General features: G+C 37.1%; 1 protein-coding gene across 19 annotated transcripts in view; it reads right to left on the bottom strand.

The window, feature by feature from the left end:
* Window positions 1-26104, bottom strand: part of BAZ2B (bromodomain adjacent to zinc finger domain 2B) — a 381204-nt gene that overhangs the window by 20260 nt on the left and 334840 nt on the right. For all 19 annotated transcript variants that reach the window (XM_032409746.1, XM_032409845.1, XM_032409773.1 and 16 more), the window contains 5 exons: window positions 25717-25931; window positions 24777-24851; window positions 23378-23621; window positions 16919-16981; window positions 15786-15930 (listed from right to left, as the gene is read on the bottom strand). In XM_032409746.1, coding sequence (XP_032265637.1) covers window positions 15786-15930; window positions 16919-16981; window positions 23378-23621; window positions 24777-24851; window positions 25717-25931 — 742 coding nt within the window. The remainder of the gene's footprint in view (window positions 1-15785; window positions 15931-16918; window positions 16982-23377; window positions 23622-24776; window positions 24852-25716; window positions 25932-26104) is intronic.

Below are 26104 nucleotides of genomic sequence, written 5' to 3'. Positions count from 1 at the left end.
AATAGGGCCTAATTATTCACTATTATAAACAGTGCTGTAAATGATGAATGACCTTGTATCTGTATCGTTGGACTTTAAAACTTCTTTTTTGATTTACTTCTTCAGGATAAATTTCTAGAAAAAAAAAAAAAAACTCCCCGATAGGTACTTTTCAGAGTTTTTGTGATATAATTGTCAAGCTGCCCTCTAGAAAGTCTAAATCAATACATATTAATGCCAGAAGTACACAAAAGCATCTATTTCCCTATCCCTCAGTGAAACTGAATACTAACGATATTTGTCTTTTCCAATATCTGGGAGGTGAAAATCTGAATTGTATATTTTTCTGATCACTAGTAAGGCTGATTATCTTTTCATAGGTTTATTGGTATTTCTCCTTTGTGAACCTCTGGTTCATATTTTTGACAAATGTTTTTAAAAAATAATTCATAAAAACTCTTAAAAATATAAATCCACTAGTTTATTTGATTTGAAAAGTAATATATGTTCAAGATAAAATATTCAGTAATGAGAGGTATAAAGTAAAACCCTTTCTGTCCTATTCCCTCAGTCCCTATTTCTACTCTTTAGAGGTAACCATGGTTAACTAATCACGCCTGTAGCTCCTTCTGGAAATCTTATATGCATCCTTGTGACTATCATTTTACACTACTACACAAATGGGATACTCTTCACTTTTCTGCAACTTAGAACAAAATCCCAATCCCTACACAAGGCCTACAGCACTGTATGATAGTTCCTGGAAACCTCCACAACCTCTGGCCACTTTTGTCCTTGTTCTTCCTTTCTCCCTTTTTTCATCTTCTCAAACATGCTAAGTTCTTTCCTTTCTTGGGGCCTTTGCACTTGCTATTCTCTCTGCCTAGAATACTGTTTTACCTCATGTTTCAGATTAAGTGTCATTTTGTCACAGAGGTTTTCTCTGATCACTTTATCTTTTTTTTTAAAGATTTTATTTATTTGACAGAGAGAGCACAAGCAGGGGGAGCAGCAGAGGGAGAGTGAAAAGCAGACCCCCGCTGAGCAGGGAGCCCGATGACATGGGGCTCTATCAGGACCCTGGGATCATGACCTGAGCTGAAGGCAGATGCTTAACCATCTGAGCCACCCAGGCGCCCCTCTGATCACCTTATCTACAGTATGGTCTCTATCCCATTCACCTTAGAATATCATTCTGTATATTTACTTGGCAGAATTTACCATTAGACACAATATTCTGTTTATTTTCTATTCCATTCCCCCTCCGACACACTAGAATTTAAATCAACAAGCTTTACTTAAAGGTAGAGCAATGTCTACCTTGCTTATTATTGGGTCCCAAATGCCTAACATGGTGCCTGCTATAAAATGGGGACTCAATAAACATTTTTTAATGATGAAATAAAAAGAATGTATTTAATATTTTCACTATACACCTTCAACAGCTTTCAATGGCGAAACATATAACTATACTTCATCAGCTGCATAATATTCTATTATATGGATATATCATGATTCATTTAATCAATCCTCTATTAATGTTTGAAATAGCTCTTACATCCTTCTTTTGATGTTAGTTTCTACCCCAAATTAAAAGCCTATTCCTCATACTTATGCTTCTGCACAATCAGGTGTCACAGGGACGAGATTCACCTACTTGCATGAAACAACCAAAAAACAGACAAAATAATATGGAACAATAGTTTATAAGAACCTGGACATCAGGTAACAATGAGAGAAAACAAATGCAGCAAGCCCTATGATTGCTCCAGCTTACTGCCCTAGGACAGTTTCCAGGCTACATCACAAGGAGAAATCCAGGCAGAGCTGGCCGACTCCTGAGATGAGGAGATGGAACTGAGAGTCCAAGGGAGACCCCAGTGGCTTGAGTGCTCAGGAGGGAGTACTGGAGAGGAGAGAGCTGCCTAGAGAGAGAACTCTACAGATCTGTGGATGGACCCCTTGAGTGTTCAGCTGAATACTCATCAGTGCCGAAGTGTCAGGAACCCACCTGAGACCAGGGAAAGAACCACTTGAAAAAGACTTGAAAAAGAGGTGACAGTGCTAGGTGCTCACACAGGCTGGGAATAGTACCCGTTCCTACCAACCAGCTTGGGAAACCTCAAAATTCACAGACGTTAGGTAGAGTACTCAAGGATCTCACGTCAGTAGTTAGACTGAGCACTGTCTTAGTCCTACCTAACAAATTTTAAAAGCAAGACCTGAAAGGATCAAACTTTTTCCAAGTACCTTAACTGTGTTCCAGTTAAACAAAGCTCAAAAATGTTTGTGGGAATTAAAAAATATCCAGCACCCAACAAGGTAAAATTCACAATGTTAGGCATCCAAACAAAATTAGAAGGCATGCAAAGACACATGAAAACAGGACACATAATTAGAAAAATCAATAAACGAAAACTGACCCCAAACTAACAAGATAGTAGAATTAGGAGACAAGGACATTAAGTTTGAGAAAATAATAGTTGAAAAAATTCCAAATTTGATTAAAACTATAAACTACAGATCCAAGAAATGCAACAAACTCCAAGGAAAAGAAATATGAAGATAACTACACAAAGACATATAATCAAATTCCTTAAAACCAATGATACAGAAAAATCTTAAAGGCAGCTAGCAAAAAATCTTATGCCTCATATCTCTATGCACTTCTACACATTTGCCCTGAGAAGAAAACCCTACTTCATCACCTCTAATTAGGCAAATGTGGAAAGAGTCACAAATATTCTCTTCATATACCTGTGCTTTATACAAGTTATTGGTTAGTAAAGAAGTACTAATAGTTGTTCTTGATTTATTCTGAGAACTAGTATCTTTAAAAAACCTCTGTCATATGTCCAAAAACAAATGGAATAACCAACCAGGCAACCAATTTTTACTGGTTTGAGACTAGATGACTTCCCATTTACATGTAATAAAGTAGATCGAGCTGATGATACATTTTAATAGCCTACTCATGGTTGTCTTTAACTTTTACATTCAAATTGCTTAATTATAAACAGCTAAATCTCTAATTAAAATGTAAAATTATTTTTAAAAATTTGAAAGTGTATACAGGATGTTTAGTATAAAGAGATTCTTTAATTTTAAATAATTTTCTATCTCCATTTCATACAACCCCCTAGTTCCTTCCAGTCCTTACTTCTCTGACGTGTGTCAATGAGTATTAATAAACATCTTCAAAACAGACTGAAGAAGAGGAAGACAAGAGATGAAACAGGGAGTGCTGTTCACTTGATTCATTTCTCTGGTAGTAAATATAAGTGCATAATGACAAAGAAAATACCATTTCTCAATTAAAATAAATCCTTAAAAAAATACCATGTTTTCTACTGGAAAGAGAATACGTCTTCTTGAATTTTATCAAAATCACTTTGAACCCTCTCTGTTCACCTAAGAGTTGTCATTGGACCCAAGGGTCCAATGCCACTCTAAGTTCAAGTGAAACTTTTTTCCTTTGGTTCTCTTTAGTTGGGCTGAAGCAAGCTGTAACTTTCAAATAAATTCTACCACACTGTAGGTAAAACACACGCCTGGGTGGCTCAGTCGTTAAGCGTCTGCCTTCGGCTCAGGTCATGATCTCAGGGTCCTGGGATCGAGCCCCGCATTGGGATATCTGCTCAGTGGGGAGCCTGCTTCTCCCTCTCCCACTCCCCCTGCTTGTGTTCCCTCTACCGCTATGTCTCTCTCTGTCAAATAAATAAAATCTTTAAAAAAAAAAAAGAAGAAATGTAAAAAGCCTGGCATAGAATACAGGTCTCTATGCAATGGCTTCGTCACAGGACTCAAAGGCACTTTCCCATTCAGTAGAGCAGAACCTCAGGAGCACTTGCACTGGTCTTCAGCTGTCTTTATGTCGATAGTGCTACCATGATCCAGCTCCTAGGAGATTTCTTCTTATTACTGTGGAGAAGTCTAAAGGAAGCAGATTCTCAACATTTGTCTCTCTAGGATTGTCCCTTCCCACTCTGATTCAGGAATTTAAAAAAAAGATGATCGATACCATAATACCCTCTCCCTTCAGGTTAAGAGTCCCCCACATATCCATAACAGGAATTATGTTTTATACTTCTAGACCTAATGCTGTAACCACATCCTAATACAAAATGGAAGAGTAACATTCACATCACAGTATGTACATATAATTAACAACAAACTTGTTTCATTTTCCTTCCACTTTGCTGAGGGCCAGCAGAAGGACAGTAGAATCTTCAGCTAGCTAATGTCAACACTGTTCTCAGGGTCCTAGGTATATACACTTTGCTTCTTGGTATGCATACCCCTTAGCACTGTTTCTAGACCCAAAGGTCCCTTGACAGCTTTACTGTTAGAGAAACTTTCTACCCTTTCGCACAGCAAGGTGTAGGGTAAAGTGTTTTATCTCCTGGAGTGCTCTTGTCACGCGTCCAAGTCCTTTGGAACCACTATGGGAGCTGGAAGATCCTGTGTACTATTACTTCTCTGCTTGTAAGTTGCCTTTACTAATAAACTTTGCTGCAGTTAGCACTGTGTGTGCCATTAGTGGTTTTTGTAACCATGCATCTTGTACAGCAGTTGGTGTCCCAAAAAGTCCTAATGTCATGGATTTCTGGAAGGGGAGCATGCAGGGGTGGAAGATTTTCTCCTTGGGGTCAGCAGTAATTCACTTGGTGGAGTTAGGATGGTCTCAGTAGCTGTGCCCAAGGATGGCAGAAGCCCTAAAGTATACACTAAACAGGGAGACTAGGGGTGATAAAGTGGCTTGAAATGCAGTCGTCCCTCCTTCCGAATCAACTTAGAGATTTCCATGAGTCCTAAGTTGGAGGGTGACCTGGAAAGGGTGACAGCAGCCCCTTCAGAAGGGAAAGTGGGGCCAACTCCCACAATCCCTCTGTTATGATATATGAGGCAACTAGCCCTGTGACAGGAAGCCAGTTTTTGTGAGGCGTGCTCTGTAGGAGCCTAAGTGGGAATACCAGCAGAAGGAAATCCAACCATAAACAGAGTTAAGAAGAGCTAGGTTCTCAACAGGTCCACTACCAAAAGCAGCACTCGGAAGGATCCTTAGAGGCTTGGCTTGCTTGTTTGCATGATGAAGGGACAATAGTGGTATTAAAACAAGCGGACGAGGGGGAAACACATGCCCTTGTTACAGAATGAGCAGTCTAGGTTGACTAGTAGTGCTGGGACAGGTACGGCCACCCTTTTCAAACTGGATGCTTGGTAGCTTTGGTAAAATAGATCCCCGTTGGGGTGATTTTCCTGAGACTCTTGAATGTGAACTGGACTAGATCCACATAGGACGTAGCTGCTCTGAGACACTAGCTATGTTAGCATGTTTATAAGAAAACCCAGGGCTTGAGAGGGGAAGGCTTGACAACATGAACTTAGTGCAAAGAATGTTAAATGACAGAATCAGAACAGGTCCACCTAAGTGGACAATGGCTTTGACTTTACTCCTTCCTCTGAGAAGCAATGTTAGAAAAGAAATAGTTCTTTCAGGTCATATAAGCCCCATTTCAGGGGAGGAAATGGAAAGAGAGAGCCTAATACGTGGCACAGGTTTCCATACGAAATAAAAAGAAAAGAGGAACAAAGGAAGGAGAGGATAGGCTAGACTTCTGGCAGACTCCCTCACACCAATAAATGTAGTACTGCTCATAAAGAGAAGGACTGGTAAGACAGAAGTTGATGGGTTGTGCAATTCTAGAGTGTGGAAGTGTTATCCACTTCAAAAACCTAAAAGACCTACTGAGATGGTGGAAAAGAGACCTGAGATGAGACACAGAAGATCCAACGGCCACAGGCTTGAAGAGTTGTTTGGAGAGGGGGATAACCAGAAGATTAGTTGAAGAAGGTGCCCGGGGAGGACTGTCCTTGAGAGATTACAGCTGTTAAGCCTCACCCCCACCCACCATCCAGTAAGAGCTCACAGTCTCTAGACTCTTCAGGAAAGGACTCGGGAACAGAACCTAGGGAAATACCCTGTATCATCTCAACTCCTGAAATGGGGCTATGGGTGGAAATATTCACAGTCATCAGCTCCACCTTACGAGTGTGATTCAACTCCAGAAGCCAGACTTTCTTTGTTCCTGATATGGGCTCTTTCAAGTTTAAGAAGGGCTAGGGCTCTATCCCTGGGTCCCCCTCCAAGAGATTGCTAACCACCCTCCTCGGTTCACTGTGCTGGAAAGGAGAAGAGCCTCAAACATTTATGGGTTTGCTAGAAACGAGGGACCAAGTACCTACAGTTCCAGAATGCAAAAAAGCCTTGGCCAACAAGTTCCTTTATTACTGCTGGGAGTTGGTTCTTACCTAGGGCTCAAAGCCCGAATCACAATCACTGCAAAGGCTTTTGGGCCTTTTGTGTGAACTCCAATTGTTCCTTTATCAGACTGCATACTGGCATGGAAATACTGGGTTATTTAAGTCCTGCACAAGCATTTCCACATATCAGTTGGACATATTTGTTGTGACCTCTACTGGCAGCTTTGGTAACTGTTGGCCAGGCATGCTGTCAACACTCAGGTGCACTGACCAGGCCTGCCAAGGCTGCACAACCCAGTTACATACCTGGAGGAGAAAGATTGCATTTCTTATGGAAGAACAGATTCAGGTAGGGGTACTGAATAAGGCCATTTCACTATTTAACAACGCTGTTTGACACTAGCACTACAAGGGCCTTTGACTCTGGCGAAGATATTCTGATGGCATTTGTTAGCTTTTGAGTTATCTGATTTCCTCTAGCCACTGAACAGGATACATCTTTCCTGGATATGAAGGAGTTACTGCGCCTCTTGCACGTGTGGACCATATAACACTATTAAGACTGAAACATATTTATTATATATAGGGTTTCCAGAAATGATACAATCAAACAATTGGAATTCCTTCCGCAGCTGCTGCCATTCAGCAACGGGCTGGCCGACATAGCACTGAGTGGCTGGTCCACGCTCCCTCTTCTCCACAGGCATTACAGAACGCTGGAGTAGTATTCTAAAAGATGGTTGCACTAACCCCTCCATGGTGACCTCCGTCCACTTTCTGGTCTGGCTGCCCTCTACTGATTATAGTCTGAAAACTCCTCACACCTCATAAATGTCCCTACACTTCGGTGAAGTTCCCTGACATCCTGAAGTTGAAGAGCAGAGATGAAGAATCTACTTGGTATGCTGGGGACACTGAGTTTTTATACTCAACATCCCTCTCCTTTTTTTGTACCTTTCAACAGGTGGCTGGAAGGTTCCTGTTGTTCATATTACGGATGAATGGATGGATACAAATGTCGATATTCTCTTGCTTTCCAGATGACACTTGCAAGCAACACCCCCAGGAGGGGCAATTTTGATTCTCTCTTTACTCCAAACAATTCTAAATTCTTGTTGTGCATTCACCCTACAAGCAGGAGACTTTGCTGCAGTCCTTATACCCATATAGTGTACTCTGTCTGGAGGACATCTTTGGTGGGAAAAATGGCACCTCCTGATTTCATGTGGAACTTACTGTTCCAGAAAAAAAGGACAGACTGTATGGATCACCCCTGAAGACAATGATGGACTTGGCGTGGGCATAAACATGCCTGACCACAGAAGGTGAGAGCGTGGATGTAGCGTGAATAATTCTCTCATCGCCTTTCTTACCGATACTGTGTCGGTAAGACTCAAAATCTCAAAGGCACTCGAGACTTTCCAGCTACGATCTCTAGTGTCAGCATCAGAACCTACTTGTAAGTTGACAGGTACATAGGGAAACAAGCTTTCATTACTTTGCACAAGGGCTCTTTCCTTGATAGGCACCCATGAAGCTGAGGGTATGACCCCAAATCAGCGACCCTGGGGGACACTGCCATTGAGAAGGCTTAGGCTCTTATCACTGAACACATTCGCATTGATTCTTTGACCTGAGTAGTATTATAAATGCATAGTTTCGGATCATTTGTTGGATATACTATAGACATATGGCTCAGGGGAACTCTAAATCTACTAATGTTGTGGAATATTGTTTGTTTTGGAATTTCTCTGGCTTATTGGATGCCTCCTTCAGAAGGCACCATTTAAAATGCAACTGATAGAAGGCATACATCTAGTGAGCCACACCAAGGGTCAGGGGGTGGACTGAAGGGGAATAAACCCTCAGTTTTAGCTAAACAGCTACAGGGTCTCTCCTCCTTCACTCTTCCCTGAGGCCCATCGGCAAGCCAGATTAGCCACTGAGCCAGTTTGCAGAGGGATAGCAGGGCCTTTAGCTGCTGTGGGCACTGTTCCCAAGGCTCTCAGTTTGTGGAATCTGCCCTTTGTATTCGTACTCCCTACTGCTGTTCCCAGGCCCAGAGGTCCTTTGGTATATATGTTGTTGCTTAGAGAAACAAAGGGTTTTCTACCTCCTCTTGGACTAACCTATAAATACAGAGTATGAAGGAAGGCATCTCTCTCTTGGGGTGCTCTTGTTACTTGTCCAGTCTGCAGTCTGGACAACACTCCTGTGGAACCGATATGGGGGCTCAGCCAGATCCTATGTTCTTTGTTATGTCTCTACTCTAGAGTTACCATACTGATAAACTTTGTTGTTATTAGCACCATGTGGTTCACTTATGGTGTGAGTTATCTTGCATCTTGTATAACATGAACTAACAGTTTTCTTTGGAGGTAATCCAAGATCTGATATCTTCTCTCTGGATAAAACTATTATAGGGATTTTAAAAAATAGGTTGGGCATTTATTTTTTTAAAACTTGTGCATTTAAACTTTTAAATAGATGAATGTTAAGTCTAATTTCATTAAAAACAGTTTGTGCTTTTAGATAACTTAAAAATTGATAAATGAGAGGAATAGGATATTGCATATTTTTAATACTGTATTAACTTTTAATATCCACTTATTTTATGGAAGTTTCTACCATTAGTACTTATTCATCCTTATCAGCCTTGTCTCTCACACTACTTGCCTACAGTGCACACTAATATGCTCTTGTTCTTTGTCTTCATATATGGTATATCTTTCTAATTAGATTGTGAGCTCTTTCTGGATAGAGACAGTTAATTGATTCTTTTATATCTCCATAGTACTTAGTACAAGGTACAATATAAGTGCATATTAAACACTTGATGATTAAAATAATAAAGGTTTTTCCATTTTAATTAGCTGTAAGATAAAGAGAAGGAATCTACATCTGTTAATTTTATAACTTTCATAGCACTTAAAATAATATAGGAGATGCACATTCATCAGTGAATTAATAAAAACTTTATGAGAAAATAACCCCTAAGTGAAAATTTATTCTTACTTTTCCCCTGTACCCTGCAATGACCACAAATAATAGTATAAAGTACAATTAATGTTTATATATCACTTTGTAGCTCTCTTAAATCCATTATTTGACATGATAACAACAAAAGAATTTATACAAAGCCTATTAAAATTCTTTTGTAGAAAGAGAAATCAGGGTCCAGAGAGGTTAAATGGTAGGGCCTGAACAGAAACTGAGGTCCAATAACTACAAATTCAATTAATGTTATTTAATATGAGACCTAAAATTAAAAAGAAAAGTTTCCTATAAGCTATTCTTATAAACCTTATAAAGACATTTAATTACTTACTTTCTTAAAGTATTTTTTAATGTGCCTGTGATATATAAAGTACTATGTTTAACACTAAGAAGAATCAAAAAGTACGTGACAGTTATAAAACTTAAATAATATGAACAGTATATCTATCAATTGCCAAGATAATGGTATAATTATTTGGTTTTCTAGGAGTTCACAGATAGTAAAAATTAATTCCACTTACATAAACTAGAATTTATAAAAGGGCTAGAACTTGAGCTGGATCAAGAAAGGTGAAATTCAGATGGTGAAGAAAAGGCAAGTTAGCATTATATTGAACAGAATTTGACAAAACAAAGCACGCAAAGGCACGCAAAGAAGGAGGAATGCACATATGTTAAGCAATGGTGGGTAGACCTGTCTATGTTAATTCATACTGGAGAACAGTATAAAGATATTTTGAAGTCAGATTTATAGAAGGCCTTGAATGCTTGCATGCTAGATTGTATACAGACATACTACATCATCTTATCAGCAATAGGGAGTCATTCAAGGTTTTGGAGTAGAGACATGATGACAGAATGTAATGGAAGGAAGAGAGTGTATATAGAGAAGTTGGGAACAGGTGTAATAATCCACATACATATTAATAAAGAACTGAGTTCAGCAGTGTTGCAAAGAGATTAACTTAAGACATTTTGAAGGAAAAATAGAAGCCCTAAATAACTTCACATTTACATGCCCAGGTGATTGAGATTGATGTGGCCCTTAATCAAATTGAAGAATATGTAATTGGTCTGTGGTAGGGCTAGGTTTCTTGGTTTTTTTTTTTTTTAAGCTTCTCAGATTATTCTTATTATAGATAAGGCAAAGCCACTTGCCTGGGTACTTCTTTACTGCTTTTAAGCTTTACCAAGGCTCTGCATCTAACAAGTGACACACAATTTTACAACTTTTTTTGCAATTTTATAATTTTAAATTATATCTCTAAAGATATATGCACTCATGTTTATTGAATCATTAGTTTTTTTTTTAAATTCCAGTTAGTTAACATACAGTGTGATATTAGTTTCAGGTGTACAATTTAGTGATTCAGTACTTATATACAACACCAGTGCTCATCACAAGTGCCCTCCTTAATACTCATCACCTATTTCACCCATCCCCCTACCCACCTCCCCTCTGGGAACCATCAGTATGTGCTCTATAGTCAAGAGTCTGTTTCTTGGTTTGCCTCTCTCTCTTTTTCCCCCTATGTTCATCTATTTTGTTTCTTAAATTCCACATATGAGTGAAATCATATGGTATTTGTCTTTCTCTGACTGGCTTATTTCGCTTAGCATAATACTCTCTAGCTCCACCCATGTCACTGCAAATGGAAAGATTTCATTCTTTTTTATGGCTGAGTTATATTCCACTGTGTGTGTGTGTGTGTGTGTGTGTGTGTGTGTGTGCGTGCATACCACTTCTTTATCCATTCATCAGTCTATGGACATTTTGGCTCTTTCCATAATTTGGCTATTGTAAATAATCCTGCTATAAACACTGGGGTGCATGTACCCCTTCGAATCTGTATTTTTGTATTCTCTGGATAAATACTAGTAGTGCAATTGCTAGATTGTACAGTAGTTCTACTTTTAACTTTTTGAGGACCCTCCATATTGTTTTCCACAGTGGCTGCACCAGTTTGCATTCCCACCAACAGTGCAAGAGGGTTCCCCTTTCTCTACATCCTCACCAACACTTGTTGTTCCTTGTGTTAATTTTACCCATTTTGACAGGTGTGAGGTGATAGCTCATTGTACTTTTGATTTGTATTTCTCTGATGATGAGTGATTTGGGCATCTTTTCATGTGTCTGTTCACCATCTGTATGTCTTTTTTGGAAAAATGTCTCTTCAATGTCTTCTGCCCATTTTTTAAATTGTATTGTGTTTTTTGAGTATTTGAGTTTTGTAAGTTCTTTATATATTTTGGATACTAACCCTTTATCAGGTATGTCATTTCTAAATATCTTCTCCAATTCCACAGGTTGCCTTTTAGTTTTATTGATTGTTTCCTTCACTGCCCAGATGCTTTTTATTTTGATAAAGTTCAGATAGTTTATTCTTGCTTTTGTTTCCCTTGCCTCAGGAGACATATGTAGTAAGAAGCTGCTATGGCTGGTGTCAGAGAGGTTACTGTCTGTATTCTCCTCTAGGATTTTAATGGTTTCCTGTCTTACATTTAGGTCCTTAATCCATTTTGAATTTATTTTCATGTATGGTGTAAGAAAATGATCCAGTTTCATTCTTTCGCATGCAGCATTATTTTTAATAGCGAAGATATGGAAACAACCCAAGTGTCCATCAATAAATGAATGAATAAGAAGATGTGGCATACACACACACACACTGGAATATTACTCAGCTATAAAAAAGAATAAAATCTTGCCATTTGGGACAACATGGATAGGCCTAGAAGGTATAATGCTAGGTGAAATAAGTCAGTCAGATAAAGACAAATACCATAGGATTTGACTCATATGTGGAATTTAAGAATCAAAACAAATGAACAAATAAAAAATGAGATAAAAAATCCCCAGACTCTTAAATACAGAGAACAAGAGTGGAGGTAGGTTGGGGGATGAATGAAATAAAGGGGATTAAGAGTAGAGTTATCTTGGGGTGCCTGGGTGGCTCAGTCAGTTAAGTGTCTGACTTCAGCTCAGGTCATGCTCTCAGGGTCCTGGGACTGAGCCGCATGTCGAGCCCTGGGTTGAGCTCTGTGCTCAGCAGGGAGTCTGCTTCTCCCTCTGCCACTCCCCCTGCTCCTGTTCCCTCTCTCTCTCTCTCAAATAAATAAAATCTTAAAAAAAAAAAAAGAGTACACTTATTTTGATGAGCACTGAGTAATATATGGAATTGTTGAATCATTATATTGTATACCTGAAACTAATATAACACTATGTTAATTATACTTAAATAAAAAATAGATTTCCATACTAAAACTTTCATTTAATTTCATTCTAAACAAGCTCCTCCTCTTGGCTTCTTGGATTCAGTTTTAAAAAATCACAATATTTCTGGGGGCGCCTGGGTGGCTCAGTTGGTTAAGCGACTGCCTTTGGCTCAGGTCATGATCCTGGAGTCCCAGGATCGAGTCCCACATCGGGCTCCCTGCTCAGCAGGGGGTCTGCTTCTCCCTCTGACCCTCTTCCCTCTCGTGCTCTCTGTCTCTCATTCTCTCTCTCAAATAAATAAAAAATCTTTAAAAAAAAAAAATCACAATATTTCTACTGAGGATTAATTCATCAAATTTATCTCTGATTCCACTTATATCATATACAATAATTTTTCATAGGATTTCTACCTTTAAGATATCATGTTCTTCCCATGTTCCTTGTTTGCACCTGAGCTTAGGGCCTTCCTACTTTTAATCTAGGCTACTAGAATGATCCCACAACTGATTTTTCCACCCCTTTTTTTGCCAATCCAATGTGTACTTAACTCCCAGATTATTCTAGTGTAGTTCCCCTGCCTATATTAGTCTCTGCCTTCAAGAGGCATTTAACCCATTTCTTCTACCACCCCCCCACCCCCAAACACACACATCTGGCAACCACCAATCTGTTCTTTGTATCTATGAGTTTAGTTTTCTTTTCTTTTTTATTATTTGTTTAGATTACATACATAAGAGAGTTCATATGGTATTTGTCTTTCTCTGACTTCACTTAGCATAATGTCCTTTTTTAAAAAAGATTTTATTAATTTATTTGACAGAGAGAGAGAGCACAAGTAGGCAGAGTGGCAGGCAGAGGGAGAGGGAGAAGCAGGCTCTCTGCTGAGCAAGGAGCCCGATGCGGGACCCGATCCCAGGACCCTGGGATCATGACCAGAGCTGAAGGCAGATGCTCAACCAACTGAGCCACCCAGGCACCCCACTTAGCATAATGTCCTTGAGGTCCATCCATGTTGTGGCAAATAGCAAGATTGCATTCTTTTTTATGGCTGAGTAACATTCCATATGGGGTGTGTGTGTGTGTGTGTGTGTGTGTAAACCACACTGTCTTTATCCATTCATTCATTGATGGACACACATAGGTTGTTTCCATATCCTGGAATAATATGTAAAATAATCTGTGAATAATGCTGCAGTGAACATAGGGGTGCATATACCTTTTTGAGTTAGTATTTTCATTTTCTTCGGATAAATAACCAGAAGTAGAATTGCTGGATCATATGGTAGTTCTATTTTTAATTTTTTGAGGAACTCTCATACTCTTTTCCATAGGCTTCACCAACTTACATCTCCACCAACCAATTTACATCTCCACCAACAAGAGTTCCCTTTTCTTCACATTTTCACCAACACTTGTAATTTCTTGTCTTCTTGATTCTAGCCATTCTAATAGGTGTGAAGTAAGATCTTACTGTGATTTTGATTTGCATTTCTCTGATGATTAGTGATATTGAGCACCTTTTCATATGCCTGTTGGCCATGTGTATGTTTTCTTTGGAAAAATGTCCATTCAGATCTGCCCATTTTTTAATCAGATCGTTTTTCTGCTTTGAGTCACATGAGTTCTTTATATATTTTGGTTATTAGTCCCTTATCAGATATAAGATTTGCAAATATTTTTACCCACTGAGTAGATTGCCTTTTCATTTCGCTGATGGTTTCCTTTGCTGTGCAATAACTTCTTAGACTCACGTATTCCCACTTATTAGTTTTTTCCATGCTTAAAATATTTTTACTTTTAAAACATTTTATGCAAATAGTTAAAAAGGAACCCACCACACTATTCTGTAAAATCAACATGCTGGCCCATCAACATCAATTTTTAAAAAGAGATAAAAGGCAGCTGAAGCTTCTATGTACCCTCCCTGACTCCATGAGCAACTCCTGCTCTGGAAAGGCAGCACATGGGTTTCACGTATCATTCCAGTACATGACTTTATACTCTTACTTCATATAATTTGAAACCATAGGAAATATATTATTATGTAAAACAATACTGTTTACTATATGCCAACAATGCTTACATGCCAGCCACTACACTACTCTATTTTACATGCATTATTAACTGCCCCCCTTCCAAAAATTTTTATTTTAAAAAAGGGTGGTTCCATTGCTAAAAACAACTACTTTATAAAAATTGGGGCCTGGGGGCACCTGGGTGGCTCAGTCAATTAAGCGTCTGCCTTCGGCTCAGGTCATGATCTCAAGGTCCTGGGATCAAGCTCAGCATCGGACTCCCTGCTCAGCGAGGAGCCTGCTTCTCCTTCTCCCTCTCCCTCTACCTGCTGTCCCCCCTGCTTGTGTTCCCTTTCTCACTCTCTCTCTGTCTCTGTCAAATAAATAAATAAATAAAATCTTTTAAAAAAATTTGGATCTGGACATCTATGTGATTAAGCAATCCGCTCGTTCCACTGGACTGTTAAACTACTACAAGGCATGGATTGTGTTTTATATATCTTTGTACCTCCTCTAGTGCCTAAAAATGCCTGGCATAAAGTGGGTATTCAAAAAGAAGTGTGTTGAGAGAAGTTTTTGCCTACAGGTATCACCGTGGAGCCATTGCTACATCCTCAGACTTGTAAGCACTGACATAATACTCTCAGTCCCGTCAGAATTTTAACATGTGGAAACACCCAAACATATAGTTCAATTTCAGACGGTTTATCTAGCACATAAATGCACTGTGTGCTGAGTTAGTTAATGTAACACAAGTGGAGGCAGCAAGAGAAGAGTCTAAAGTAAAAAACATCACGGATTGTGTGGTAACACAAAACTCAAGAAAGAAAAAAGTTTAATGGAGAAGGAGGTGATCATAAATTTCAAACATGAACAAGATTTCAAGATGAATGAGGATTATGATAAGGATCTTAGTTCAAGCAAGTTATCTCCAGGGATACTGTTGGGATGGATGCTTGTTGCAAAGGTTGAAGAATAAACCACATGTTTAAAAATTTGACAATGAGAAGGGAGAAAAAAATGGAGAAGCAGCTATAAAGGATAATACAGGTGAAGATCCTTGTCCACTAAGTAAGAAAAGAGTAGTTTATGTTTGATGTCAGAAAGAGCGGCAGAAGAGAAATCATGAACAGGGAAGGAATATTTTTCAGTGAAAGAGGCATTATGAGTTCAAAAGGAATGGGAATCAAGGTTTTACAATGTTTACCCATAAAGCAAATTTGATTCTGGAAGCACAAAATATATTGAGGAAGTAACAGGGTTTAAAAAATATGGCTTCTTATATTATTTTGTAACAGATTAATAGTTCCTACCTTCACCACTCTCCATGCCTTCTACAAAAATCCCCCCACATTGGGGAAGAATCCAGTACCGGCGTCTGTAACGATCCTGGCCAAACATCATCGAACGCAAAGAGTGAGAAGCGTCAAAGAGCTTCCTTCTGTACTGACTCTGTTGCTGTTAAAAAATGATGCATATAATTAAGCTATGGGTGTCAAGTGGTTTAAAAATTAATATATAAGTGACTTTACACTTATTATGCCCTTAATAAGCAGATAAATTTCACTACTGGGAACAGACAGCAAAAGAGCTAAATATTACATGCCTGACTTCAATTTCAGTAACATTTACAAAGTTAGAAATTATTTTGAAAGTACTTAGAATATTTTTGTTACCATGGATTAAAAAGATGCTTTATTTTATCAGTTATCTTATAGTAAAACTCATCTTATGCTTGATAATAAACAATGTGATCAAGTATTTTACTGGCCAGAACTAGTTCAATTCTATTGATGATATAGTGTATGACAAATGATTCTCACATATGTAATTGACCATATCTGTATTTGCTTATTTTTATACTCATACTGTAAACCTAGGCAACATACACTAAATTATGGGGTAAATTTGAGATGAATCTAACATTGATATAATATATAGGTATCTCATAATATTAATTTCATAATACTTTAAAAAATTCATCTTTTTTATAAAAGTTCATTTAAAACTTCACTAATGCTACTGAAATTCAATTTTTAATTGAATATTTTAAATGAGAAGTACACAAATATATAGTTTATAAATCCAATGCAAATAAAATACACAAATATAGTAATGTATAATAAAACATAAGATGCTGAAACTATTACCATGATATTTGATTGAACTTTAAAAGTAATTACCTCCAAGAAATAAAACCATGCATTTACTTATATTTTGTATTTAAATGAAGAGCTAAAGAATATAGGCCCTGATTAAGTTTAGGCTTTTAACCTTGGCATTAAACTTTTAAGGTTTAATTGTGAGAATGTTTCTAAAGCTCCTCATTTTAATTACTTATAAAAAAGCTTGTTTTTATTTAGCAGCCAGAAGAACTAATTCCATATGAGGTGGATCTTTAAAACCCTGCAAAAAAGATGTTAACTGTAATCTGGAAAGTGCTTACTTTACTCAGTTTTTCAATCTGTTTTTCTAGCTCTTCAACACTTGCTGCTTGGTCACCTTCATCCTATACATAACAAAATACAGTATCATTTACCTGTTTTTAAGATTTATTTCTTTAATCAATCAGCAAATATTTAATGAAAGTCTCCTCCACACAAAGTACTAGGACAGGCACTATGGAAATAAGTAAGACTCAGTTGTTGCTCTTTATAAATAAAATAATCTGGTAGGAAGACAAAATATTAACACTAAAAAATAAAACCATCAAATAGTAGGAAGCTATAAGGATCTCAAGATAGGTAGAGATTAAGAGTCATGGAGTTCATGGAAGGGTGTGGGAATCTATACCAAGAAAGGCTACACAGAAGAAGTTGTGTTTTTGTTTTGTTGCTGTGGTTGTTTTTGTTTTAAGAAGTTGTGTTTTAATCAGCTATTGAAGAATGGTTAGGAATTGATCAATGAGAGAAAAGAAGGCAGGGCATTCCAGAGAGTTTGACACATCATGACCTGAAAGGTACATCAAGAGTTAATGTGGGAGATGAGGCATGGATGAGTTGAGGGCTAAATTGTTGAGAGCTTTAAGTGCTTGGCAATGGGCAATAATATCCTTTGAGGGAGGTTAAACATCAGAACTATGCTTTACAAAGAATAATCTGGTAACAGTTGTAAGATGGCCTGGCACAGGGAAAGGACTAGAATTGGCACATCTTGTTAGTAGGTTCCTGCAGTGATTCAAGAGAGAAGGAGAATGTGGGCCTCGCTGGTGTCAAAGAAATAGAGATGAGAAAAGCAAATGGATCTAAGAGATATTACTAATTAGAACTACTAATTAGGACTACTAAGTCCTGACAAGTCTGGGATCTGAGGTAGGAAAGAGTAAATTATGATGTTAAGGCTTTAAATCTGGGAACGGCAAAAATATCGGTACTGTTAATCAAAAGAGTCATTTTTAGAGCAAAGAAGGTTAAGTTACATTTTGAACACATTGAGCTTTTAGAAGAAAAAAATAATCTCTACTATATATAGTGCTAATTTCATAAACGGAAAGTACATTTATGACTATATGAATTTTTTCACTCTAGAAAATACAGGAAAACTAACCCCGAATTATATGTTTGAGAGGGAAAGCATGAGATAATAGAAGGTATATGTGCTTCTTTGAATCTCAGCTGCACTACTTTCATATAGGCAAATTACTTAACTTTCCTAAGACTGTTTTGTTATCTGTAAATTGGTCATAACATTATCTGTAACATGGGATTTTTGTGAGAACTAAATAAGAACAGATCTGAAAGCAACTAGTATAGTTCCTGGCATTTAATATATATGTAAGATTACCTTCCTTCTTTCTGAAAATTGTACTTTAATGAGAAGATGCAGGTACATCTTAGGATAAAAAATCAGAAACTTATTTTTGATGTTCACTTTCTATAAGCATTTTTACAAAGCCACATTGCCACCAACCACTCATGAACAGGTATTTCTACACTGGTATGGTTATGGCCCCAATAAAAGGAAGTGAAAGGAAAATCTCAACAGTTTTACCATTATCTATCATTTATTTACTCCTTATCCAAATTTAGTGAACCAAATTACAAAAGCATTTAGGCACACTTTTTGTGCTAATAGCAATATGATTTCTATTTTGGATTTTAAGAAACCTAAAATCTTTAAATCTTGACTCTCAAATAGATATTTACATATCTATAGGATTCTAAACTGATCTTTTAACCAAAGGATAAATGTTTGATAATTTGCTTATGTAAAAATACAATTCAATCAACAAATATTTGAAATAAGTCATCGAAGTAGCTATGTATCAGCCAAATTAACTAACTGCCATTTCTAAGACTCTTCCTATGATGGAAAAGAAGTAAAATGTCAACTAAAGTTTTATTTAAAGGAGCTTTGGCTAATAGTCCTTATAATTTTAAGAAATATGAAGGAACTTCAAAGACCAGAGAGAAAGACAACAACAAAATTAAGAACACAGAATCCCTGCCATGGTTCTCCATGGTTTATCATCCAATAGAGAGGGCCATTATATGTCCCTATATGCTGGAGTTTAATTGTCCACATAACCTCACATGCCTAATTGTGAAGTTAAGGCTCACAAAAGTTTCAACACAAATCTAAGTATTAGAGAGACTCCATGTGTTAAAGGAATGAAAAGTGAGAAGAGGGGATCATGTTTGAGGCAAAGGGCTATCTATGACCTAGTCAAGGGCCGTATTTTCTAACTGAAAGAGATCATGTGGGTCTCTGCAATTAATCCTTTAAGAAGTATAACTACTGACATGACCTATACTTTAATCAAGAGGCCAAATCTATTTTTGGAGGAATAATGTGCCTATCTTACCAGTCAGATTCATTAAATAGTTAAAATTTTATTTAATAGGAAATTGAGAAGTGGCTGCCAGTTCTCCATCATGAGGAACAGCTCTCAAATCATTTAAATGAATTGCTAATTTGCCTTCTTAGGTCCTAAAATATTTATTATTTTTTAAAAAGCTTTTAAACTGTTTTCTCATATTAATAACAAGCTATACATTTGCCAGGATTTTGATCAATGAAACCCTACAATCTAATTAACTCTATAGTTCAACACTCATAAAAAAATAAAGTACCACTTTAAATAATACATCTGGCCTAAAAAACACTAATAATGATTTTTAAATAATTAATAATGATTTTTAATCTCCCTTAAAGAAAAAAAAAACATATGGTTTGTTAATTTTCCATGTGAAAAAAACAGCCAGGCAAAACAAATAATTTCTGTAAATAAACTCTAATTTAGTGGGATAACTACCCAGTAGAATACACTGAAATCCCAATACAGAGTTTTAAAATTTATGGGAGTTAACACTTCAAAACAATTTATAACATTAAGTGCTGAAGAGTGATCCTAATTCTATGAAAAGGTGATTAATATTGGTCAGAAAGGTTTAATTCCTGCTATAGAGACAGCTCCACTTGCGAAATGAAGCCCAGACTGGTTATAAATGGTTTCTTTTGTTTGAGTAATTACAATTCTGATATCCAAATTATATACTCTTCACATTATTTATCACAGCATGAAAATATATGACCAAGTGGTTTCAAAAGTACAACATTATGAAATAATTAATTTCTGCAAGGAATCTCAATATAGTCTCCTTTTCAGATTGGTACTCAAAAGAAGTAAAGCTCATTCTAGTGATTTTTATCATTTTGGTTTAAAATATAACATGGGGAAGAATTTATGAAAACATTTTGCATGTATGCTATTTTCACTTAAGAGACCTGTATAGCACATGATCTTGTTAAGTTCCTCCACATTATCCAGATTCAGTCAAAATTTTGATTCAGTAATTCATCACTGGTCTTGATTAGGTATTATTTTCATACATTCTATCAATAAATTCATCCCTCTAAGTCTTCTTTCCTTATTTCTCCAGCAGTACACAGTTGATGTAGGAAAGGAAAAGAATCCTTTCTCAAGGGATGCCTAGGTGGCTCAGTTGGTTGGGCATCTGCTTTTGGCTCATGAAAAGCCAAAAGGGGTCCTGGGATTGAGTCCCGTATTGGGTTCCTTGCTCAGCAGGGAGCCTGCTTCTCCCTCTGCCTGTCACTCCCCCTGTTTGTGCTCATGCTCTCTCTCTCTCTCTGACACATGAATAAATAAAACCTTTTAAAAAAAATTCTTTCTCGACTTCCTTAGTTAAATACTCCTGGAATTGAGGGCAAAAGGAGTGATTGACCGTATATTGTCTTTTGAGTATCATTCTGCAGGCTCATCAGTATTTCTAGCATTCTTTTCTGGTAAAAAGTGAACTTTAACCTTTATTTCCCTTTTATACATGTCTATTTCTGTGGCTTGTGGCTTATGGTAGCTTACCTTAAACACACACACACACAGACACACACACACACACACACACACACCCCCTCTATGACCTTGCCTTCTTCCCTGTAGCCTACTCTTCAAAGCTAGCCCCTCCACCTTGATTGAATACCCTCCAAAATCTTTAGGGACTTTATAACATTAATTATTCTCTTCATCTCTTTAATCTTCAACCCCCCTCTCTTATTTTATTGACTCCCTTCAACCAAAAATCATCTCATGTCTTTCACATCTGAAAAATCCTTGGTCTTCGTCTACCTCTAGGAACTAACTACCCTTTCTTCTGAGGTACAATGCTTAAAGCAGTCATTTTCACTTTCTCACTTTCTATTTTTCTCATTCATAGCCTGGTTTCCACTCCTACCCCTCTAATGAAATTGTGCTGGCACCGGTTACCAATGAGTCCACATTGCCAAATTCAGTGAATACTTTCAGTCCTCATCACATGGGATTCCTGCTGCCTTCATACTGTTTATCACTCTCTCCTTTTTGAAATGTTTGATTTTCTTGATTTTTATTACTACATGAGTAGAAAAGAGTTAACATTGTGGGCCTGACTGCTGTCCTCTGAAAGGCTTGCTCATAAGATTGGCCCTTGGTGTCTGGGAACTTGGGTTTTGAAGGGTTTCCTTCACTCTGATAAGACTGGCTCACTAAATTGTGCTAACAATGTGGTTGCTACTTTTCTTCTGGGAGTCTGGAATTTTGGCCGACGCTATGCAGGGGATGCCCATGTGACCAGCCCCCAGTAAAAACTCTGGGCACCAAGTCTCTAATGGGCTTCCTTAGTACACAACATTTCACATATGTCACAACTTACTGCTGAAAGAAATAAGCCCATTCTGTGTCACTCCCTAAGAAAAGACTCTTAGAAGGTTGAGCCTGCTTTCCTCTGGATTTTGGCTCATATGCCTTTTCTGGTCGTGCTTTGTTTCCTTTTGCTCTAAGAATTCATTGGCATAGCATGACTAGGTTCTGAGTTCTGTGAGTTCTCCTACTAAATCACTGACTCTGGAGGTGATCTTGGGGATTCCAGACCCACTACAGAAATCTCCTACCTGACTATTTCTTCTTCAGCAAAAATATTCTTCTTCAGCTCTTAAATATTGATGTTCCCTGGGTTTCCAATGTCAGTCCACTACTCTATTCACTAAATCAATCCCCCTGTGAAAACTTATCCACTTCATGATTTTAAATTATTGTCTATGTGCTAATAACCTCTAGATCTATATTTTCAAGACTGACCTTTTCTTCGGGCTTCAGATTCTTAAATCCAACTGACTGCTGAGTTCTGCATAGGCACTTCAAACTTAACAAGTCTAAAATAAGGCTACCATCATTTCCTGTCTTCAGCTATCTGTTCCCTCCTCCCGTCCTCCCCTACCATCTATTTAATCTGCTGCTCCTGATTTCTCTCAGTAATGGCAACAATAGCATGCAGTCTACCAAGCCAGATAGTTGGGAATCAATCTTACCCCTCCATCAACCTACACAGCCCATCTTCAAATACTACTCATTCTTCCCACTAAATATTTATTGAATCCTTTCTTCCTTTATCCCAACTGCCATTGGTCTAGTGTGTGGACGCCTCACAACTCATCTAAACTACTGCACTATCTCCTGACTGATCTTCCCACCTCTGATCTTGCCCTACCCAAATCTGTTTCTATCTTCTGCAGAACTGCCATAGTGAGTCACTTCAAATTCAAGACTGACCATGTCCTTACCTTACTTATAACCTTTCAATGGTTTCCTATCACCAAAAAAAGTATAAAATCCTAGTACACAGCTGTTAGATATGAGGCTCTCCAGTAACACTGAAGCACCTGTAATCCCCTTAAAGCACATTGTGGTTTTAGGCTTCTGCGTCCTCGCTCATGCTGTTCTCTCTGCCTGGAACACTTTTCTGTAGATTCTTCCCCAGATCAACATGCAGCCCACCTGGTAGCTCAGCTAATGAGTCCAGAAAGCCTTTGTGAGAATTTATTCCTCAAAAAGGTTAAATGCCCTTCCTTTGTACCTGACTAGCACATCGTAAATACTGCTATCAAATCAGTGAACACTTAACACATTACATTTTCTTATTTCAAATATTCCTCAGTGAGACTGTAAATTGAGAGGGGACTTCCAGTGTCTTATTCCTCTTTGATCAAAAGTGCCCATAGCTAGACACATAATAAACCGGTATTTAAGAAATACACCAATCTCACTAAACCTGACAACACTTTTAGGGCATGAAGGAAATGAAAGATATTATGTTACCAGAATAAAAGAGAATACCTAAAGTTAAGAATCTGCATAATTCTCTGGAGAATGCTCAAGTCATTATATAAAAAGAAAAACTTAACTTCTTTTATTCAGTTTAAGTGCCTTCTATGTGTAGGCATTGTATTCAGTATCTACCTCACAAAAAACTTGATGAGGTCAATATTGTAACATTCAGTTTCCAGATGAAGAAACTGAGGGAAGTAATTGTCAAAATGGAATTCGAACACAAATTGATTTGACTCCAAAATCTGTGTTATTTTTCAATATGTTATGCAGTCTTAGGTTTAAAATCAACTTAAATTTAATTACCTCATCTTCACAGATATCAGTCTTCTTTCCTTTTTTGTCATCTTTATCTTCTTCATCCTCATCATCTTCATCAGCTTGGTCATCACTATCATCGTCATCATCATCATCAAAATCACTGTCACCTCCCTTCCTTCTTCGTTTGCGTCCTGGTGTGGGTGTGCCCAATGGATGCTGTTCTTCTCCAAGATCAATGCCACCTGAAGTGTCTCTTTTGCCTGTTTTCTTAGCATGAATGATTCTGAGCCTTTAAATATGAAAAAAATAATGATATGGTAAAGTCTTCTCGCTCTACTTTTTAGAGAGCATAACATTTTTTAAAAAATATTTTATTTATTTATTTGAGAGAGAGAGAGCACAAGCAGGGGGAGGGGCAGGCAGAGAAGCAGGCTTGATCCCAGGATCATGACCCGAGCTGAAAGCAGACGCTTAACTGACTGAGCCACTCAGGTACCCCTTGTTTTTTTTTTTAAGACAGAGAAAGATCGAGAGCGTGCACATTGCGGGGGGAGGGGGGAGCCGAGGCAGAGGGAGAAAGAGTGAATCTCAAGCAGGCTCCATGTCCAGCACATAGCCCGACCCAGGGCTCGATCTCATGACCCTGAGATCATGACCTGATCTGAAATCAAGAATTGGACGTTTAACTGACTGAGCCACCCAGGTGTCCCAAAGAGCACAGCATGAGTTTTAAGGAATAAATCAATGACAATAAAAATTAGAATTAAGGAAGTTTAACAAATACGTTTCCAGAAATAATAGAATATATTAACTTTAAGAATTATTCAGGATATCTCTTTGGAATTAGAACACATTTAAAAAAATAAAACTTAGAAGGCTGAAGATTAACTCTAGCAATGGCCAAGTGATAATTCCTGATCTCATACTATCAGACTGAACAAATTCAATTCAAATTACCGCAAAGAAACTATCCTCTTAACATAGAAGTTGAATAATTTCAGCATTGTATTTCCTGGCAGGAAGCTAATTAAGTTTTAATGCTGAATACATTTGGATATGTTAGACCCTCTGTAAAAGCAAACTTTAATTAGAAAGCAATTAAAAAAAAAGTGGTAGTTTCAAACAGGCTCTGTTTACGACAAAAGTAACCTGATAGCAAAATTTTAGAAAATGCGATTACTTGACTTCTTTGAAATAAAGAAGATAAATGGACTGTTTTCTAAGTTTGAAGAATATGAGCTCAATGAATCTCATTATATCTTTTGTCCACTGCAAATTCTGACCCTGAGTTTCATTAATTACATACCTCATCTTTATAAAGCTTTACCTTTTGTAATTCTAAGACAAAATAAATTTGAAATTCTATCTTTCCAACTTGTATGTTTTACAGGGGAACTTGTACAAAGGAAAAACAGTAAACTAATTTTAATAAAACAGGACTTACTTGCGAAGTTTACCTTCTACTACCCATTTATCTCTCCTCAAGTTTGACATATAATCAATGTTCTTGTCAATTTCACTGTCAATGCAAAAATTGGAAGACATAAATTAATCCATTATGTAATACATTAATTTGGTAATAAGCATATTGATGCAGTTTTTGGTAAGTATAAATGATGATTGCCTATGAATAGCAAAAACAATTGAAAATTATATTAATATATTATCCTATCTTAGAGATATATAGAAAACTTAAAATGTCCAGTAATGGTAGAAATGCATAGCTCCAAAATATTTGGATTGATCCTTTTCCTACAAAGGTAAAGGACTAAAAGTAACATATTTAAATCTGTAAAATAATAAATAGCAAGAACAAGATGAACATGGATTTGTTCACCAAATCTTGAAATACTAGAGTGGAGTACTTTGACTCTTAAATGAGATAGTTTTTTTTTTTTAAAAAGTACAAATTAATAATAAGCTAAAAATATTAAGATTGCATTAGTAGATAATAGTAGATAATAAAATAAAAAGTAGCTGGATAAGTCTAGGAATGGCTACTAAGGAAAATCAGGTAGTCATGTATCATTGAAAGACATCAAAAAAAAGAAAAATTCTGGATTCTTTCATTTTTGGCACTACAGCAAAAAAAAGTATTTTTACATTTCAGTGTATAAATAAATAACAAAATTATTATATAAACAAAACAAGTTACAAAGACTGTATACAGTATGACTCAAATTTTTGTTTCAATAGACTGCAAAGAAATACATTAAAATATTACTAGCAGCAGTCACCTCTGAATGGTGAGATCAAGTATAAATTTAAATTTTTTTGCATTAGTCTGTTACTTCAAAATTTTCGACAAGAAATTTGTATTATTTTGTGATTAGACAAATTCAAAACAGGAAACAATCACCAGAAAAGTCTGGGTATATGCTTACCTCACCACACTCTTACTGCATGCCAGTTCATTGATCAGGAAAGCCAAGACTGAAGCTTTCTGTGCTGGAGTATGAGCCTGAAAAGCTTTGGTTTTCAGGCTTTCAGTAAGTTCAGTTTGTCCACAATGGGCTTCCATAAAAATCTGCAAAATCTCGGAAACATTGTCTCGATTCACACCAACATTTAGCAAATGTTCTCCAAGAGCTGTTTTGGCCTATAAAAGTTTGACATTTTTATCATTATTGATCATAACATTCATGACATAAAAACAGTAAGATTTTAAAATACGGATATTACATGATCTAGATGTTACTGACAAGGACTTTATTCATATTTTTGATGAAGTGGAGATTAAAAATAGGCAATTGATAGCCAAATATTTAAGTA

Source organism: Phoca vitulina, unplaced genomic scaffold (assembly GCF_004348235.1).
Source record: "Phoca vitulina isolate PV1807 unplaced genomic scaffold, GSC_HSeal_1.0 scaffold1, whole genome shotgun sequence".
Classification (NCBI taxonomy): Eukaryota; Metazoa; Chordata; class Mammalia; order Carnivora; family Phocidae; genus Phoca; species Phoca vitulina.
This window is presented reverse-complemented; position numbering and strand designations above follow the sequence as displayed.